The sequence below is a fragment of the Herpailurus yagouaroundi genome, unplaced genomic scaffold (genome assembly GCF_014898765.1).
Source record: "Herpailurus yagouaroundi ecotype Mexico unplaced genomic scaffold, PumYag 77, whole genome shotgun sequence".
Classification (NCBI taxonomy): domain Eukaryota; kingdom Metazoa; phylum Chordata; class Mammalia; order Carnivora; family Felidae; genus Herpailurus; species Herpailurus yagouaroundi.
In genome coordinates, this window is record NW_024412388.1 from 42,803,452 (window position 1) to 42,823,770 (window position 20,319).

Sequence of the window (20,319 nt, forward strand, 5' to 3'; positions counted from 1 at the left end):
GATACTAACTCTTACTGATAGGAGGATGTGGTAAGTAAGAACTAGTGCCTGTTGAGGCAGCCCTCTGAACTTTGTTTCATTCATGATAGTCCTTTGATACAGATAAGTTGTATTCTCCCCCATTTAACAGATGAGAAAAAGGAGGTTAAGTAACATTGTTACTTTACTGAGTAGTTACAAGGAATGCGTGGCTCCAGCTAATGTGGTTCTTTCTGATTCTAAGGCCTGGGCTCTGTTACTATTCCTTCCAGGAAATGAGCACAGGCTTGGGCACACTTGTATTTAGCAGCACATCGACAATGTTACTGGTATGTATCCATGCCCTTGGCTTAGTATGTCTAGACCAGCCCTAAGCTGGGGAAGCTGAGATGAGTTAAAGAATGATCATAAGGCCACAGCTTAAGATGCAGCCTTCTCTTTTCCTACCTTGGTACAGGAGCAGGGCTATGAGGCTTAGTGTGCATATGTGTTTATCAGCCACCATCATTTCTAAGTGTGTCATCCTCTTGCTCACTTTCCCTCATGCTGTTTCCCTTACCCTTCCTTTCTTTGCCTCAAATGCCTATTGAACGTTGCGGCTTCACTCCAGTGTTACCTGACCATTTCCTGACCCTCCATTCTCTCCTTCAGACTTAACCTGCTCCCTTCTCAGTGCTCCTGAGAGCACTGTGTACTGCAGCCATCAAAGATTGCCTGCCACCCTATAGTTTACAAAAAGTTTTCACAGTGATGATTTCATTCGGTTCTCACGAGCATTGTACAGTAATAATAACTCACATTTATTGAACATGAGGCATAGGCTTTTTTGTTTTTAACAGTTTCATTTTGCAGCTGAAGAAGCTGAGGCACACAATGAATAACTAGGAGAGCTGGGATCTGCAGTCTGATTCCTGATGCCTGTTCTACCATGACCAGGGTTTCCATCCATATTATCCCTATTGTATGGAGGAAGAAACTGGAGGGTTCTTACAACCTTTTGCTGTCTCTGGTGAGCACCCGATAATTGAGTGGCAGAGGTCAGGCCAGGCCTGAGAGTCAATAATATAAAGACCCAGAGTAGTCTATTTTAATCCTTAGTTTACCATTTAAATAGGGAGAGACAGATATTCTCCAAAGCTAACTTGACCCCAGTGGTCATCTAGCCCCAGGATAAGGAATAATGAAGGTAGCAGTCAGTGGCATGGTCAGTACCTTGGTATCAGACACCATGCCAGTTGTTTTATATCTATCATTGTCCTTGTGGATCTTGCCCTTGATGGCTTGCATCTCCCATACTTAAATGGGAGTCATTTGCCAACAAATCTGGGGGGCCGCTTCTCCCTGAAGGCTGCCATGCCCTCTAGCCGGTCCTGGGTGGGGATGTTCTGAAACAACAATACAGAGTATTAATTTGGGGTGGGGTGGGGGGCACAACAGGGCCAGAGGCCAATAAAGACTTGCTTAAGCTTGTCCAGCCCATGGCAAGGTCAAAGTCCAAGTCTTTTCATTGTTTCTGAACTCTGATGATGGGCCAGGCAAAGGTGTGGGCCTGACTCCTTGATCACCTGGGGAAGTTAGGCCACCTCTCTAGCATCTGTGACCTGTCACATTAGCCTCTTGCACACTGCTTACATGCTTCCAGGGAGCTGATAGTCTGCAGGAGTCCAATACGAGGCTGATCGGTAAAGAATGATTAAGTTTTACAGTAAGAAATCTGGCTTTGAATCCTAGTGTGTAGCCAGTTTGCACCAGGTTCTACAAGTCCCCAGACCCCTTGTTTAGGAGTATTTTGGATATTTGTTAACCTGGATATTAGCATTTTTGACTTACCCAGGAGTCAAGGGCTAAATAAGTCAGCCTTAGGTAACCATCCTCCCCCAATCCTCCACAATTGAACACACACACAGCCCGCAGGCTATAACCAAGGCCTTGACATTGCAAGGCCATCCTGGTCTCTACAGCAGCCACTGGTACAGAGACAAAAGAAGTGGCTCTTTGCCACTTACCTCTACCTGTGTGCTTTGTGACTCTCTGTGCACTAAGTGGGGCAGTATGAGCCACCATTAGATGGCTGAGGACACAGTACCAGGGACCAGTGTGGTTTCCCTAGGACCATCCCACGCTAATTGTGAGAGGGAGTGGCACAGAGTTTAACTCTTCAGGGTGGGAGGGGCCTACTAAATTGGTTATGTATTACACAAGTCTCCCCACTCTGGCCTGCCCTCTGCTTGCAAGTATGTACCAACGGACAGCGGTCACGTACCTGGGCATAGCATATCCCTTCAATGGCCATCCCTGATGCGATGTCCACCTGTGAGAAAGAAGTGGTGCCTGGATCAGCCTGACCTTCTTCCCCTCTGTCTGCTTGGGGTGCCAGCCCACCTTACTGCCTACACCATTTCCTAGTGTTCATGGATTCCTCCAGCAAAGAATTACTGAGGCTTACTATATGCTAGTCCATAGGAACAGAGATGAATATGATAAGGAATTCCCTACCTGGAGAGGGAACACCATTTGTAGCAGTGATAAAACAGTGTTTGGGACAAGGCGGGGCTGTGAGAACTGGGGAGGATTGCACTTGGCCTGGGGAGCTGAGGAGGGTGTATGGAAGCTGTACATAGCCAGTGTTCCTTCCTTCCCATCTGGCTGCCTCTCCACACCTCCTGTCACTCCTGGTAAGTGAACTTCACAGGCTTTCTGTTGTCCTGAGGAGTAAGGCCCTGGGGTTTATGGCCGGGCCCCTGGCAGCTTTCTAGTCTCTACTGCCCAGTGCTTACTGTTGCTCCCACTTATGGGCACCATTCTAAGAGAAATACCATGTGTGTATAAACTCGTTTACTTTTCACAGCAAGGGTTATTATCCCTACTATACAGCTGAGAAATCAGGCATAGAAAGGTGAAGGTCACAACTATATATGGAGAAGCAGGTCTTTGAATCCAGACAGTCCAGCATCAGAATGCCTGTGCCCCTAACTTAACGTGCTGTATAGTCTCATTCACCCCTTACTCCCAGTCAAGTTACTTGTTTATACACGTCTATGCTTTTGCTCATACTTTTCCCATTTTTTTGAACCCTCATCCAACCCAAGGCCCAACCTTACAAAACATTCCCTAACCCAGCAATACCCAGCAGTAGCTGTGTCTGCTTGGTACCCACCCCTGCCTTTTTTTAGTAATCTCTACACCCATCATGGGGCTCAAACTCCTGACCCTAAGATCAAGAGTTGCATACTTTAGTGACTGAGGCAGCCAGGTACCCCTGCCTTGTACTAGTGATTGTGTCTGTATCTGTCCTGTTTCCCTACCTTAGGGGAGTGACCATATTTGACTTCTCTCTGTGTCCCAGTTCTCAGCTCAGGTCTAGATTCAGTGTGTAATGGATGAGTTGATGAGTAAGTTGATGTCTGAGGATGGATTAGTAGCTTCCAAGGCACCACCCTGAGCCCTATCCTTGAGGCCACCTTACTGACCACCAGCATAAACCCAAGAACATGGACTGGGAGCCATACAGACTTGCATTCTTATTACACTTGTTCTGTGATCCTAGGTAAGTCATTTACCCTTTTACTCAAATTACTTTCTCTCCAAGAGAAAGAGATGAGGATAAAATGTAATTTGGAATATCACCTGGCCAAATTTTCCATTTTGTGGGTGGGAAACTAAGGCACAGAGAGAGGTCAGACTCCGTGTTTGTTAGAAAAGTCTGGTTCCTGAGTTGTTTCTAGCTGTGCTCTCAGTCTGCATGAGCCATGAAAGCACTGTTTCCCAGCAATCCCACTGACTTCAGTGGACCCAGAACCTGCTTACATCCATTCCTCTGTCAATGGCTACTTTGCCCAGCCGCACAGCAATGGGTGCCTAGGGAAAAGAAAAGGAAAAAGTCTTAGTTGAGGGGATCAATGCTGATAGTTGAGGGGGAGGGTTGGAATAAAGAGAGGGACCTATCTTCATGGGCGGGGGGAAGAGTCATGGACAGGGAGACAGGTCTGGGTCAAGTTCCAGCTGTTCTGTTACATTTTGTTAGTGTTAGTACTTTCTACTTCTCAGTTGATACTCTCTATCTATAATGAAGGAAGCCTGACTGATCCCTGAGCCTCCCAAGTGTATCTGGGGTTCTTGCCATTTAACCTATCCCCCCAGTGTGTATAACATACGATAGTTTACAAAGTGTTTTCCCACCTACAGACTTGCCTAAAGGTGCCACCCACTCTTCAAGCGTGGTGCCATCTTTGAGGTTCAGGGAGGTGAAGCAGTTGGTCCTGTTTGTCTAGAGTGGTGAAGCTTGGATTTGATTCCCAGTCACCTTTCTCACTGCTGCTCTGTTCCCCTACTCATCTCGGCAAATGCAAGCCTCTACTGCAAGCAGGTTTCACTCCAGCAGGGTGAAAAAAAGGTCAAGATTAGGAACTTGGGCTTTGGGGTCTGACAGGCCTGAGTTGAAATCCCAAGGGGCAGTTTACACAGCCACTGGAAGCAGGTGTATCAGAGCAGCAACCTGCAGTTCACTGGTCTTGCTTCCGATTAACTTGTGCCACCGCAGGCCTGGCAGTCCATCCCCGGCCTCACTTTAGGCAAAAAATGTGTTTACTCCCTATATTGATCATATAAATTATTTGAAGTTTTTGTAAGTACAACTTTATCAGAAAAAGATTTGTAAAGTCTGTTAACGTAGAGGCCATAAGTGAAAAGGCTAGCCACATAAACACAAATGACTTCATATTGGGGGAAAATACCATGAATAAAAGGCAAAAGTGAAAAGCTGGGAAGATGTATTTGTGATGTTTCTGACAGGCAAATGTCCTTGATTTACAAAGAGCTGGTATAATTTTTTTACGAATATTCACAAGGGTATGAAAAGGTAGTTCACAGAAAAGGAAATATGAACACAAGGGTTATTCAGTTATACTGTTAAAGAAATGCAGCTTAAAAATCTGAGGTGCCCCCTTTCCCCTAAACTAGGTAAGTAGTAAGATGTTGGTGATGCCCACTGTTTGCTGAGATTCAGGAAATAGGTATTTGCATACATTATTGATGGAGTGAATTGGTACCATGCTTCTAAGGGCAAGATGTTAGGTGGATGCACATACCCTTTGATGTTTTAATTTCATGTAGGAATCCACCTTACAGATGCACTTCTAGAAGTACACAAAGATGTTCAGTTATGCACTCCAGCCATTTTGGTAGCAAAAAGCAACATAAAATGTTCATCATTAGAGTACTAGTTGAGTAATGATGGCACATCTGGACCATGAATGAAAAAGCGTGCAGTTGTTTTAAAAGAATGAGGTTGATAAGTATATGCTGAAATGGGAAACTCCAAAATATTGGGTAAAAAAAATCAAGGGCTATACTAGTATGTACATTCTTATCTCATTTGTGTAAAAGTTGTTGGCATGACGTGCCTTTGATCTCTCCAGAGGGTCAGGAGAATGGACAACTTCACTTTTTGTTTTATATATTTCCATATTGTTTGAATTCTTTACTATTCATATTTTAATTTCATGTTTTTTATATGTCTGTTAGAACTATATTAGCCTCTGCAAGTGTGCTTCTTGTCTCCCAAACCGTCCTAAAAGGAATTCAGAGTTCTTTAGATATGTGAGTGTATGTGCATAATATGTATTCCTATATATACAATGAAAATTTTTGGAAGAGTATGTAAATTGTTAACAGTGATCATCTCTGGTGAGGGCTTGGTTTGCCAGTGACTGAAGGATTATCAAGATATGGGACTTTCACTTTTAACTGAGACAGCCCTACGGAGACAAGGTCAGCTGGGTCACCCTACTTGTGATTTTTTACTTTATGCCCTTATTCTTCTATTTGATTTGCTTGTCATGAATATGCATTATTATTTAGGTAACTACCTAATAAACTGATTTCTCACCAAAGAAAAGTAAAAACTGTATAGATACAATGTGTGTTGTGTGTGTGTTGAAAATGTAATTTTTTTCCCTGAGTGTATGGATACCATTTGACTCCCTAGTCTTGGTGGTTTATCCACTAGAGAGCAGCAGTCTATCACACCATCCTTACACTCATCCTATTCGGGAACCCTCTCATTCTGGGCACCCAATAACTCTCCTAGAAGTTGAAGATTGGGATTAGTGAATGTGGAACTAATTTTTGGTAAGCTGGTGCCTTGGTATACAAAGCTATTTTTAAGTAATGAAATATAAGTAATTATATTAGTAGGAGACCATTGTTTCAGTATATTCAAAAATCTGAAATCTGAATCCTCTTGAGATGAAGCTCAAAGACCCAGTTATTCAGTTTATGCAAAAAGACAACCCTACAGTCCACAAGTCTTGCTAGTGCAGTGAGCCACGCACTACCTTGAGTTTTTTGTGTTAGTTCAGACTTTTGCTCAAGTGTAATAGAAACCTGGTAGCATTAGAATGGCCCAAGTAACATCATCAGGCTCCATTTGTATGTGATGAAGAAAAGAAAAAGAAATAAAGACAAAACAAATTCTTTCTTTTAAACCAACTCACTATTAATTTTTAAAGTTACAGTCCTTGCCCTCAAAGAACACCTGAAAGTTATGAGGGAGGATTATTTAAATTTAAGAGAGACAAAGTATTTTTTCCAAAATAAAATACTTATTTTCGTGATTAATTCATATACTTTTTTCTGTTAATATTAAAATGATAATATATGGTTAACAGTTTTGTAAGCTTATCTGTTTTATAAATGCAAATTTTTTGTGTTGGAAATGCATTAAGTATTTAAGTTTTAAAAATTTTGTATGTATTCTGCACTCTTAAGAATACCAGTTTTTATATTGTATTTTGTAGTATACAAAATAAAAGCCCAAATGCCAGTATTGTCTTTTTTTCTGGTATTGCAATCACTTTTTGTGACCTTGATGAGCAAGTCACTTAACCTTTCTGGGTCTGTTGTATTACAAATACAACAGGGATAATCAACTTGGCTGGATTGTACTAGTGATTGAGAAACTCTTAAAATACCTGGGATTGTGTCTGATGGACAGGAAGCGTTCCATATGGGCTAAGTCATTATAAAACCTAGCTCCATTTCAAGCTGCTTTCATACGGAAACTTGGGACCTTCCTCCAGGGCCCAGCAGTGAGAAGTGAGAAGCCAGCAGTGAGAGGCTCTCCAGTCCTTGGAGACCCCATCAGCCAGATTCTGGCTGCCCTGCTAAAGGCTTTGGGCCTGGAAGCAGGTAGGATTACACCTAGCTGGGGTCGTAACACATGTCCTACATGATACATGGGAATTTCTCTGTGCAGTTTGTTGGGAAAGATAAGCTTGTAGTTCTTTATCTGCTTTAGAATCTTGCTTTATAGTTTTGGGGACATTTTATTGCAGTACTGTCTGATCTAGTAGCCACTAACCACACGTAGCTATTAACATTTGACGTGGCGGAAGTGTAACTGAGAAACTAAATTTTTAATTAAATTTAAGTCCAGTTAAGTGAATCTTGTGTGTCCTCACAGGACGCACCCCCTCGCCTCCCCACGGGTGTACACATACCCCCTCCCGTGGCACAGGCTCTCCTGTGCTAGGCTGCTACCTCACCTGGGGCAGGATCTCCTGGGCCAGCGCTCTTGCCCGGTGGTAGGCAGCATTGCCCTCCTCATTCTGGGAAACAGTGTGGTTCACCAACCCCAGGGCTTGAGCCTGTGCACCACTCAGTCTTCGGCCTGTGAAGATGAGCTCCTTTGCCAGGGCCACCCCTAGACATCGAGGCAGCCTCTGAGTCCCTCCTGCCAGGATGGAGTGCGGGTGGTAAATCGACATAGGAAGTGGGAGCCCAGAGGAGCCCAATCTGGGAGTCAGCCAAGACTTCTCAGAGGAACAGATTCTGAGTTAGGATGGAAGGGCAGAGCCCAGAACATAAGGCAAAGGATGGAAGCAGGGGAGTAGCTCGGATAGAGTGGGAATGGGTAAATAGAGAAGGATGGGTGCTGTGGGTACAGTTACCTGCTCCTGGGAGGAGCCCTCGGGTGGTCTCAATCAGCCCCATGACAGCCGAGGAAGCTGCTTAAACAGAACAGAGTGAAGCACCCATGCTGTCCTGCAGTGCCAATCCCCAGGGAGGAGAGTCTTCTGCCCCTAGGCTCACCCCTCCAGCCAACCACTTCTGTCATGGGCTGGCCGCAGCAGACCTCCCCAGACTCTGCCTTGGCAAGAGCCCTAACATAGAAGTCAGGAGGCCTAGGCCCTCATCCTGCCTCCTCCGGTGGTGGAGGTATGCATCCAAGCAAATCTCACCCTTTCTGAGCCTCATTCATAGGTGGAAAAAATATGGTTACTCTTCTGCCATCGTCAGAGAGCTGCTTAGGATCAAACGAGGTACTGGTGCTTGTAACAAGGAAGGGGTTCTTGGGAGGTACCCAGTGCCTATTTGTGGGTTAATGGATTCTCTGTCTCATGGACCCTTAGCTCTGGCCTGGCCTATAGTATCACGACTCATGCTCACACCACAGTTATTCCTCCCAGCTTTTCATCAGCCTGAAAATTCCCATGTTTCAGTCCACTTCTCCTTTTGAGTTCTACTTCTCTAAGGAGCTCCCTTGTGTGTCCCACCCCACAGGCTTCTCCTGAATTCCCTCACAGACCATCTGAACCATGCAGTCTGGCAGCAGGGAATGGCCAATACTCCTGCCTATGGGGTTTTATAGTCACTCTCTGCCATCTACCCAAACCCTGCAAGTTAGTTGCCCTAAACATGGGCACATGAGAAACAGAGTTGGAGCTATGATCTGACTTGGTAATTTGATACCTTCTCTGATATGCATCATGTAGATGCTACCTCTGTGCCTGCAGTTACACATTTCTAAATGTTCTACCTGGAGTGGCAGGAAAAAGCAGTGAGAGGAAGAGAGTAGCACCAGATAGCACTCAGACTTTCTGCCGCCAAGAAGGGCACACTAACCTGCAAGTCTGTAAGGTTAAAGGCAATCATCTTTTTCATCCCCTCCCTCCACTCTTCAAACTCAGCCGCTCTGAACACGTATTGCAACCCTTGCCTGGTACCAGTGAACCGGAGGGCAGTGTTTCTGCCCAGGCATGTTTGTGATTAACTGGGCTGGCTGGTGACAAACTGCCTCCATGGTTCTTTGTGCAAAACATGACAAATAAATGTGGCTTGCATAGAACCAGAAAGTTGAACAATTAATCTTTTCCTCAGTCTCCCCTCCCTGCGTTTTTGTTGATTGTCCTCTCGCCAACTGCTGTGGGGTTGGTAGAAGCATTCCTGAGGTGAAGGAGGCTGGTTCTGAAGAGTAAAAGGTACTACAGCAGTCAGTGGCTGGGCCAGGAGGGAAACCAGCTTCCCCCCAAACTTGCTCTGTATCCCTCACGTTACATTTAGTTTTGCTGTTGATTGGAAAGCTCAGAGCAGTGGCTAAGTGCAGAATCTCCAGACTTACCCTGCTTTACTTCCCTCCTCACCCTGTCCCACCTCTTCTTCTGCCCAGTACCTGCTACTCGGAGATCACAGGCCAGGGCAAGTTCCAGGCCTCCACCCAAGGCAAACCCGTCCATAGCCGCAATAGTGGGTGCCGGGAAGGCTGCTGTGGAGATGAAGAAGGGCTCAGCCTGAGAGGCCCTAGCAGAACCAGAACAGGGACTCAAGGTTGGAAAGGGGCTAGCTGGTTGGGACAGAGGGCCTCATGGGTCCCAGGTTTGGAACCTTACCTGGTACCTCAGCCAGGTTATCTTAGAAGTTGGTTTTTCTATTGGGGAAAGTTGGGAAATTAGCTGGGCTACTGGGGTGGGGAGATGGGCTGAATGATCCGTGCTCAGGCCCACTCTCCTGTTGGCATCCCCAGACCAGCCTTTCTGCACTTCCTCCAAGTTCTGTGTGCCAAGCCCCATGCTGGGTGCTGAAAACATAGAATTGAATAGATACGGGGAAGGCAGATCTGTAAACAGGCAATGATGACCCATGGTAATCAGTGCTCTGATAAAGAAATCTTGGAGAACCAGTCAGGGAAGGCTTCCTGGTGGTTTTAAAGAATGAGTAAAAAGTTGAGGTGGCCAAGGAGGGATATTCCAGGCAAAAAGAGCAGTAGTTATCAAAGCCTGAAGGCCTGCAGCCTGAAATCTGACTCTACTGGAATAGCTGGGCTTGAACCCTGAGGGTAGAGAGGTGGGGAGGTCAGAACTAGCAGGACACAAAGGCTAAGCACCAGAGCTCCCTCCGGGAGAAATGCCCTCTGAACTCTCTTGTCCCTTTCCACCTTGTAGAATTCTTTGTGCCCTTCCTCCTGGGAGAGTCATCTGTCTTCACAGAGCTCACAACAGAAACTGTCCTCTCTTTAGAGTGGAGGATGGTAGGTGTGGTGGGGCTGGGATCAGCAGGGTCCCTGAACGCCCTCCTCCAACCCACTCCAAGACCCTCACCAATCTCATTCATCAGGCCTCGGAGCCGCTGGACAAAGATCCCCACTTCCGCCTCACTCATCTGCTCCCGCTCCTTCAGGTCTGCACCTGCAGATAGTGAGGGGGTGGTGACAGCCCTTGGGAAATGACCTATTACTGAATCCCAGGTTGTTAAAGGACCCAGCAAAGGTGACTTGAGAGGCAGAGAGGGAGGCACGGGCCCCGCCCCCCGGGCGGGCCGGGCGCCCCCCCCCCGGTGTGTCAAAAAAGGACAGGTGCAACAACAAAAAGGTCAGTTGGACTTCATTAGAATTAAAAACTTTTGTGCATCGAAGGACACTATCAAGAGAGTGAAAAGACACCCCATGGAATGAAGAATATACTAGCAAATTACATATCTGATAAGGTATTAATATCTAGGATACCTAAGGAACTCTTAGAACTCACCAACCAAAACCACAAAGGACAAAGGGCTCAAATAGACATTTCTTCAAAGAAGATATATACAGATGGGCAATAAACGCAAGCAAGAAAAGATGTTCAACATCATTAGTCATTAGAGAAATGCAAATTGAATCCACAATGAGAAACCAACTTCACACCGTTTAGGATGGTTATTATAAAAAAACCACAGAAATAGAAAGTAAGTGTTGGCATGGATGTGGAGAACGCTAGTGCATTGCTGGTGGGAATGTGAAATGATGCAGCTGCTCTGGAAAACATGTGGGCAGTTCCTCAAAAAGTTATTCGTAGAATTACTATATGACCCAGCAGTTTCACTCTTAAAAGATTTAAAAGCAAAGACTCAAACAGAGACTTGCATACCAATTTTCATAGCAGCACTATTCACAATAGCCAAAAGGTGTAAACAACCCAGGGCACATCAAGATAGATAAAACGTAGTATAAATACAATGGAATATGATTCAGCCATAAAAAGGAATGAAGTTCTGACATGTTCTGACATGTTCACTATGGGTGAACCTTGAGGATATTATGCTAAGTAAAAAAAGCCAGATACAAAAGAACAAATGTATGTTTCCACTTGTATGAGGTATCTAGAATAGGCAAATTCATAGAGATAGAAAGTACAACAGAGATTATCAGGGGCTGGTGGGGGGAGGAGGAATGGAGAGGGATTGCTTAATAGGTACAGAATTTGGGATGATAAAAGATTTCTGGAATTGGACAGTGGTGATAGTTGCATGGCCATGTGAATGCACTCAGTGCCACTTTATTTTATACTTAAAAATGGTTAAAATGTAAACTGTGTAATTTATTTATTTACCACAATTTAAAATATATATGATAATATTTAAAATGTATTATTTCTTGGGGCACCTGGGTGGCTCAGTCAGTTGGGCATCTGACTTCCATTCGGGTCATGATCTCACGGTTCGTAGGTTCAAGCCCTACATCAGGCTCCACGGTGATAGTATGGAGCCTGCTTGGGATTCTCTCTCTCTCTTTCTCTCTCTGCTCCTCCCCCCCCCATGCTTTCTCTCTCTCCCGCTCTCTCAAAATAGATAAACGAATTTAAACATAAAAAATGTATTATTTCTTCCCAGTTTTATTGAGAAATAATTGACATATTGATTTTTTTAAGGTTTATTTATTTTGAGAGAGAGAGTGTATGAGAGTGGGGGAGGGGGGGAGAGAGAGAGAGAAAGAGAGAGAGAGAGAGAGAGAGAGAGAGAGAGAGAGAATCCCAAGCAGGCTCTGTGCTGTCAGCCCAGAGCCCGATGTGGGGCTCAATCCCACAACCCTGAGATCATAACCCAAGCCAAAATCAAGAGTCGGACGCTTAACTGACTGAGCCACCCAGGTGCCCCAACATATTACTTTTTGATAGGAGGGGTCAGTGTGGTCCAAGGAGACTACAAAGTCAAGATGAGAGAACTGACAAGCAAGTGCAGGATACAGTGGGATGGAGTTGGGAAGGACTTTGGTAAGAGTAGTACCATGGCAGAGTCATCAAAGGCCAGATGGCAGGGGGCTGAGGTGGGAGTAGGGAGTGAATATATTCTCTTCACATCTGAAACTATGGGAATTCAGAGCTGACAGCCCTTGCATGTCTTTGATTAGTCCCAGCCCCTCAAAGACAGATGGAGAAACTGAGGCCAAAGAGGGGTAGGAACTATCCCAGGATTCCAGAACAAGTCAGAGACAGACCTCCTGCAGCCATCCCCCCAACCCCTCCACTTCCCTGTGCTTAGGTGGGATAGTGGGGCTACTGGGACCTTCATAGAGAAGGTCAGACAGGCATAGCGCTGAAGGAGGAAGCCAGGGTAGAGTGAGGCCCTCATCCAGGGCAGCTGCGTCAGGCAGACCCCTCTGCATACTTGTCGTGCCAGGGGAGACCCCAAACTGGGCACTGTGATCCCGACAGCTCAGACCTAGAGACTGAGCCATATCACCTTGAAATTCCATGTTCTTCCCATCCTACCCATCCATGGCCTCTTCTCACCTCCTCAGTGACTCCTGCTATCCCTTCCCCAATCACCCCAGAGTGGGTTCTTAGCTCAGCTCAGTGCATCTCTCACTCACTTGCTTCTTGTTGTGGGGATGTGAGTCAGTGTTTTGTGTCTTTGAAACAGAAGTTGGTGATGCTTGCCCTACTGTGAGGACCAAATTGTCCAGGGGCAGTGGAGAGTTTTGGCGACAGGAACTGAGATCTTGTGGGTGGGCAAAGGGGCACAGAGTACCTTCTTGGCCACAGACCTTGTCAATGTCACAGCACTTAGTTTCCTCAGTGAAGCATCAGAACAGAGCATGGTGTAGCAGAAAGAATAAGGATTTGAGGGTCAGAGGGGCCAAGTTAAAATTGAATTCTATCCTACCTCTTACTAGCTGTGTAACACTAGGCAAGGCATTTTACCTCTGAGTATTTGAGTTCACATCTATAAAATGGGAACAATAAGTCCTATGCTAGAGCTGACCTACGCCCCCAACCCCCTATAGGCTGGTGGGAACCCTGCTGAGCCCTGGAGTAGAGGCAAGGGAGGAAACCCACCTGCACAGAACACACCCTTCACTCCACTTCTGAATAGCAGAACGCGTACTTGCTGGTCCTCCCGCAGCCGGGCCAGAGCTTCCAGAAGCTGCAGAGGAGATCTTTGCAGGTATCTCCCAGCCCAGCCCTAGCCCAGCCCCCACCCACCCTGGTGCTGCCCTTTCTCACCTCACGGACCAAGACATTCCCCAGGGCATTACGGGCACTTGGTCTGTTCATCAGGATCTCCGTGATTCCTGCAGGTGACAGGGCAGCCTTGGGTGAGCCAGCTGGCCTGCTCACTCCTGGGCTGGGGCCTGGAGGCAGCCGCCTGGATTCTTGGTGGCCTCTACCCTTGATGAGCAGTGTGACTTAGAGCGAGTCACAGACACCCAGGCTTCAGTTTCCCTGACCATAACATGGAGAGAATAACCCGTTGCTCTTTCTCCCTCACAGAAGTGAAAGGGCTTGTAACCCCCATGGAGCAACACGGAGAGACAGACAACAATGACCACTGCATTGGTTCCTACCTGCTTCTGCTGTTATTATACACACAAACACACGGGCAAGTCAGGAGGGCTTTCACATGCTCACGTGCCCCTTCTCCACCTTCCACACCACCTGTGTGCTTGCCTCCTGTATACCCAGAACTGCTCTGCATATCTGACTAGCCCAGAACTCTCCCCGGAGCTCTAAGCGTGAATACACAGTTGCCCACTTGATGTCTTGACCAACCGGTCAAAAAAAATGATCAATCTTTTCTCCTGTTCCCTTTGTGAGTAAATGGTCTATCAACTCAGAAGTCCCCTCTTCCTCACCCATGGAATTTACTCAGTCTCCAATGCCAGTTCAACCTCTTAAATGACATCTCAGATACTTTAGCTAATATCCCTCCTTGCAGCCAGCAACCTATATGGGTTCTTTACTACATGGATCACCCAAAATTGACCCTCCTGCCTTTGGTCTTGCTCCCCCTCCCTACTCCACATTCATTCCTCATTTGGGTCAGAGTCCTCTTTCTAACCCAAATCCAACCATGACCCTCCCTTTCCCTTTTCATCAAAATTAAGCCAAATTCCTTAATACCACCCAAAAGATGGCCCCCCCCCCCCATCCCCAATATGGCCATTGCATCCTACTCTGGCCTCAACTCACCCCCACAATCTGGGCCAGTTGTAGAGAAGAGAGACCAGTTCTGGGCAAGGGCTCGAATACTCTCGTACCTTCTTGGTTGTATCGCCTCCTGTATTTACCTATCCTTTGGCCTTCAAAGACCCCTTAGTATTTTCCCCCAGGGTCCTGAGCCTTGTCTGTGAAATAAGCAGTATTTATTAAGATGGCATTCTCAGTGTGAGTTAATCTGAGACACAGAAGAGACAATAAAAGTTTTGGAGCGCTCAAGGGACAGGGTTTCCATCCAGGAGTTAGAGAACTGTGGTTCAGGACAGAAATCTGTAACATGCAGACTAGGCTGGTTTCCTTAGCCTCCCCAGAAACCTTCAAAGAGTTCTTTGAGCCCAACAGGTCTGGAGGTCCCACAGAACTCAGATGTCCCCAGGGTCTTCTCCAGATCTAACGTTCCATGAAAGAAAATGCTGCAACTCTGGGGAAGGGAAATTCTGGTAGATACAAAGAAACCACATCAGAGGGATTGAGGAAAACAGTCTAGAGGTCCAACATCTTTGTGGCAGACAGGCCCCATCTTCATATCCTCAATAATCTCCTTCCCTGGAGTGTGGGCAGGGCCCTGTGAATTGCTTCTAACCAACAGAATACAGCTAAACTCATAAAATGTCACTTCGAAGATTAAAATTTAATGATATGGCAAAGGAGATGAGATGTTCGTTCAATAATTAGGTTACAATGTATGTAAGACTCTGTCTTGCTAGGGCATACTAGTGAAACTAGTGGACCTATAGAGAGGGTCCTGTGGCAAAGAACTATAGGCTGCCCCCAGGAGCTGCGAGACATCCCCCGGACCAACAGGAAGAAAACAGGACTTCAGTCCTACAACCACAGGAGGTGACTTCTACCAATGGGAGGAGCTTGGAAGCAGATCTCTCCCTAGTCAAGCCTATGAGGAGACCATACCCCTGGCCAATTCTTGGATTGTGGCCTAGTAAAACCCTGAAGTAGAGAACCCAGCTACATTGTGCCTGGACTTCTGATCTATAGGAACTATAAGATAATACATGTGTGTTATTTTAAGCAATAAAGTTTGTGGTAATTTGTTATCCTCAGGCAATATCCTGAGATCGATAGACGTTCTTCTCTCCTCTTCACTTTCCTATTCTGTCTTGCCTTTCTGGCTGATGCTCTCCCATATTTCATCTTTATCTCTTCTCTCCATCTCTATCTCCTTCTTTCAGAATACAAATGGGGTGCTTGGCTCATGTCACAGCTTAGTCATATACTAGTTCCACTGGTGTTGGGCAAGGTGCTTTACCCTCTGGTCTTCAATTTCCTAATCCATAAGTAGAAATAATAAAAAGGGGGGCACCTGGGTGGCTCAGTTGCTTAAGCAGCTGACTTCGGCTCAGGTCATGATTTCACAGTTCATGGGTTTGAACCCCATGTTGGGTTCTGCGCTGACAGCTCAGAGACTGGAGCCTGCTTCCGATTCTGTGTCTCCCTCTTTCTCTGCCCCCACCCCCCACTTGCACTCTGTCTGTTTCTCAAAAACAAATAAACATTAAAAAAATTATTTTTTAATAATAAAAAGGTTGTTATGAGGATTAAAAGAGATAATGCCTTGGGGCACCTAGCTGGCTCAGTCAGTAGGGAATGCAACTCTTGATCTTGGGGTTGTAAATTTGTTTGTAAATCTTGGGTGTAGAGAGTACTTAAAAATAAAGTCTTAAAAAAAGAGAGAGATAATGCCCATAAGTGCTTAGCCAGAGTTTGTGAGTGAGCAGTGAGCAGGAAAAATGCATAGATGCTAGGGAAACTCTAGGATTTAATAGAAGGAATGAACTCCAAGCTGGGAGCTATGAGGAGCCAGACAGGGTTATGTTTGGCTTTCATTTAATTTGCACTTATCACATGTCAAGTCCTGGAGAAATAGGGAGGAATCAGTCATGGTCCCTGACTTTTTAGTCAAGCCCTGATTCTGGGAACATTGCCCTTGCTGGACCTCCACAGTAAGGATAGGTATGTACTATACCCTCCCCACTCTTACTCTTACCTAGAAACTAGACCTTGAAAGGGACAGAAAATTATTGTTCCCCAGAAAAAGTCAACAGGAACCACTGTAAGGTATTAGAGACCAACTCTTTTTACAACCCCTTACTATATAGAAGGGGAAATTCAGGCCCAGAAGAGGATGTGCCTAGTAGCTGGACCCACCTAGCAATCCTCACTCTCTAAGAGTTAACAACCTATGAGAGAGATAAGTTTAGATACATGGAAAGTAGTGGGAAAATGGGAAGGAGGGGGTGTGTAATTCCATAAGGACTTACATAAGCAGAGTGGAAAGAGACTCCAAGTGAACAAAACAGAGGTGGGACAGTTTGAAATGAACCCAATGCGCTGAAGAGATAAGATGGAAAGGTAAGGTTGTGGTGGAGAACGTTGAACGCCCAGCTAAGCAGTTGGGTAGAGCCATAAGAAGAGCCAAGAGTGGTTAAAAAGGGAATCCCATTTTCAAGGGCAACAGAAAATGTGACAATGTTGTGGTGCCATCAGCTCAAGTGGAAGCAGAACCTGTGGCTTCTAACATGAATATCAAATGACCCCAAATCACTGTAGGTTGGTGGAAGGTGGGGGGGATGGAGGTAGGGGGTGGTGGCAGTGTTCTCCTTTGTGAGTCTCTTCCGGCTGCCTCCTCCATCCGTGGTTTCTCCATGGTTTCCTTCCTCTGTGGTTTCCTTCCTCAGTGACTTCCTCCTGCCTTCTATATGCCCTCTGGCAAGGGCAGCCTTTTAATCTGCTAATCCTTGTTATTTGTGGATAAAACATTCTGTATTTGCACGTGAGCCCTAATTTGACATATGATAGTTTTTTGGTTTTTGGTTTTTTTAATTGATGTAGAAGTCTGTCTTTTGAGTCAATACTAAAGAAGTAGTGATGATCTAATAGTTGAGAAAACAGGTTTTGAAATCAGATCTGATTCAAACTGCCTAACCTTTGCCTCAATTTCTTAATCTGTAAAGTAGGGAGAATAATTATAACAATCTCAAAGCAAGTGCTGTTGTGCTTTGCAATGAACTAAGCATGAGAGTAAGGAGTATTCTCTAAGAACCAACAATCCTAAGCATCTGGGTGGCTCAGTCGGTTAAGTGTCTGACTTCAGCTCAGATCATGATCTCACAGTTTGTGAGTTCGAGCCCCATGTCAGGCTCTGTACTGACAGTGCGGAGCATGGAGCCTGCTTTGAGTTCTGTGTCTCCTCTCTCTGCCCCTCCCTTGCTCTCTCTGTCTCTCTCTAAAAAATAAATAAACATTAAAAAAACAAAACCAAAAAAGAACCAACAATCCCAAATGGCTACAGGAAGACCCTTCATGTCCATGTCGGGGGTGCACTCTACGGAACAGTATACAACAGCAGGGAGCAAGAAACTAGATTTATATGGCAAAGCAGCTCTTCAAAACTTAGTATCAACCAGGGAAAAAAGGAAGAAATACGAGTTTTATAGTATGACACCATCTATGTACTTAAAACTGTAAATTAAAACACAAACTATGCTACATCAAACTCAGGGAGAGAGTTGGGACTGGGGAGAAAGTAAAGCCAAGAAAATGGCTTTGCCCTTATGGTAACACGCAGAGGACTGAGGGGTGTTCACGCCACTGAATGCACTTTGACATCCCCTTGCACCCCAGCAAAAAACAAAACGCCCTTAGTGGAAAATGGAGGGCTGCCTGGGTGGCTCAGTAAGTTAAGCATCCCACTCTTGATCTCAGCTCAGGTCTTGATCTCGGGTGGTGAGTTCAAGCCCCACTTTGAGCTTAGGGCTCCACGTGAAGCCTACTTAGGAAAAAAAAGTTCTCTGCCAGGGACCAGCACGAACTTTCTCCTTTGACTCAAAAGAGTGTAAAAGTCCGCCAGCCACGGCCAGCCACAGCAGGGCCAGAGCGCATGGAGACTTGCCCAGGTCTTTGCTCCTCCTCTGCTCTCCTCCCTCTTCGTCCCTGCATGGCGAGGCGGATTGGCTCCGCCGCCTCGGCGCTCTGGAAACTAGCCAGGACTCTTGGCCGATGGGACAGCAGGCCTTTTAAAGTTACTGGGGTGGAAGCAGTGAGGGGTGGGGGTCGCCGGTGCTTGGTCTATCGCTGAGCGAGTCTCCGTCCCTCCGTCACAGCCCCAGGCCTTCGAATGGGGGACTGAAGGGACTTAGATTGACCTAGAGCTCCACCTCAACTAGGGTCTGGGCGGCTAGTGACGGGGCCACCCACTTCCCCGGCCTTAGGAAGGCGTGGGGAGCCTTGACTGGGAAACCGCACATTCGGGATCAAATCCTTAAACGACCCGCCTTCCCCTTACTGGTCTGTGTTCCCGCGTGTAGTGGGCCGCTCTGGCCATGGCTTCGGCCCTGGCAGCAGCGCCAGGAGCCCGGCTCGGACCCGTCGCGTCTCCCCCTGGGCGCTCCCGCGACAGCGCACTTACCTTGGTCTGGACCTGCCAGGACGCGCACTTGGATTTCCGGGTCCCCAGCCGCCCCATCGGAGGCGCAGCTGCGGGTCTGTAGGGGTCTCCAGGGGCGTGGAAGGCGCAGGGCACCGGTCAGGGCTCGCAGCATCTGGGCGCAGGCTGGGAAGGTGCCAAGGGCCCCTCCACTGCTCCCTCCTCTCTCGCTGAAAGCTTGCAGCGGCGCCCCCAGGTTTCGCAAACTGCTCCACCTATGGGCGGAGAGCACAACGCAGTTCTTCTCGCCTCTTGACTCTCAGAGCCCTGGAGCCCTGGCTAGGTAAAGCCCGGCTCCGCTGTGTGATTTGGGACAAGGATGTCAACCTCTTTAAGTGCCAGTGTTTTAATCACTAAAGCAGGGATAATAATAGTGACTACTGTCGTAGATAAAGGGGAAGCTAAAGTAGTGAGAACAGATAATGTACTACTGCAAATGGGAAGTGTCGTGTGTGAACTGAATTCAACTTCCATTTGTACAGAGGTGCCTGAGAATTTTAAAGGGAGAAAGAGGAACGAGAGAGGTGGGTGAACCGGGCTTGTGAAGAATTACAAAAATCAGGAAAGGCGTTTGGCCACGTGAAACTCATCTGTGTTAGCTAACTGGCGCCTATCCAACCTTAGGCTCCCACAGAGACTGGGGTTGGTGGCAGCGGTGACAGACAGTGGGGGTGCTGTCTTCAGGTGTTGGCTGAAACAAGCAGTAAATTCTTTTGGCAGTGCTGACCTTAAAAATAAAAGTTGTTTTACCAGCAAAAGTAGGTGTCTTTGGGAATGGCCAAGAATTGCAATTTGGGACAAACAAGCCACCGGAAAAAAACAGGCTAGTCCAACAGAGGAGGAAACCATATTTTATGGAGAAGTTGGGAGTGGTTGCTTTAAAACCAAAACCCACTGGAGAAAAGCAAGAGGTCAGAGTGATCACAGTTTCTCATGGGCTGAGCAGCTGACCTACTGGATTTCTTGTAGGAGATACAATGTACACCCTCTCCTGTTGAGTCTATTATAATTGACAATTCCTCCTGTAATTGATGTCCAGTGGTATCACATGGGAACTCCTCTTTCTGGCCTCCTGACTGCATTTTAGTGAGGGTTTTCCTTTATTAATTTCTACAGTTGGCTTAAGTGTTCTCCTCCAGGCACTCTAAGGGGGGCCAGGGTCATCTTAGGAATGTGGCCTTGATCTGCTAGAAACTATGTTAGTGTTCAAGTCATTGTAGGCCAAGGTTCAGGCCTAGTAGAGAAGTGGGCTCAGAGGGGCATGGCTAGAATTTGGTCAAGAAGATAATCTTTGTCACTATGTCATGGTGGTATTATGATGATTGAATGGGGGTGTGTGAACCTTGCTTCTTATTCCATTTTTTAAATGTC

The 20,319-nt window shown here is 46.4% G+C and overlaps 1 protein-coding gene across 7 annotated transcripts; it reads right to left on the reverse strand.

Moving 5' to 3' along the window:
• Positions 1-744: 744 nt before the first annotated feature.
• On the reverse strand, positions 745-19,170 carry ECHDC2 (enoyl-CoA hydratase domain containing 2). Of its 7 annotated transcripts, none has more exons than XM_040470268.1 (10): positions 18,931-19,168; positions 13,515-13,582; positions 13,347-13,434; positions 10,356-10,442; positions 9,431-9,523; positions 7,929-7,985; positions 7,524-7,681; positions 3,787-3,837; positions 2,243-2,290; positions 745-1,364 (listed from the first exon to the last, which is right to left on the reverse strand). In XM_040470268.1, exons 1-10 carry the CDS (start codon positions 19,061-19,063, stop codon positions 1,287-1,289), a joined length of 861 nt encoding a protein of 286 aa, XP_040326202.1. In that variant the 5' UTR covers positions 19,064-19,168; the 3' UTR covers positions 745-1,286. The 7 variants fall into 7 exon arrangements, with proteins under 7 accessions (XP_040326202.1, XP_040326201.1, XP_040326199.1 ...); XM_040470267.1 differs by having other exon boundaries at positions 7,929-7,988; XM_040470265.1 differs by having other exon boundaries at positions 7,524-7,711; positions 7,929-7,988.
• Between the last annotated feature and the right edge of the window lie 1,149 nt (positions 19,171-20,319).

Excerpts from the sequence above, each read along its gene's own strand:
- ECHDC2 (XM_040470265.1), bottom strand. The coding sequence starts at position 19,063 with ATGCTGCGAGCCCTGACCGGTGCCCTGCGCCTTCCACGCCCCTGGAGA. Across the intron at positions 9,524-10,355 it reads AGGCCTGATGAATGAGATTG|CAGCCTTCCCGGCACCCACT; the intron begins GTGAGGGTCTTG and ends TCATCTCCACAG. Across the intron at positions 2,291-3,786 it reads CCATTGACAGAGGAATGGAT|GTGGACATCGCATCAGGGAT; the intron begins GTAAGCAGGTTC and ends TCTTTCTCACAG.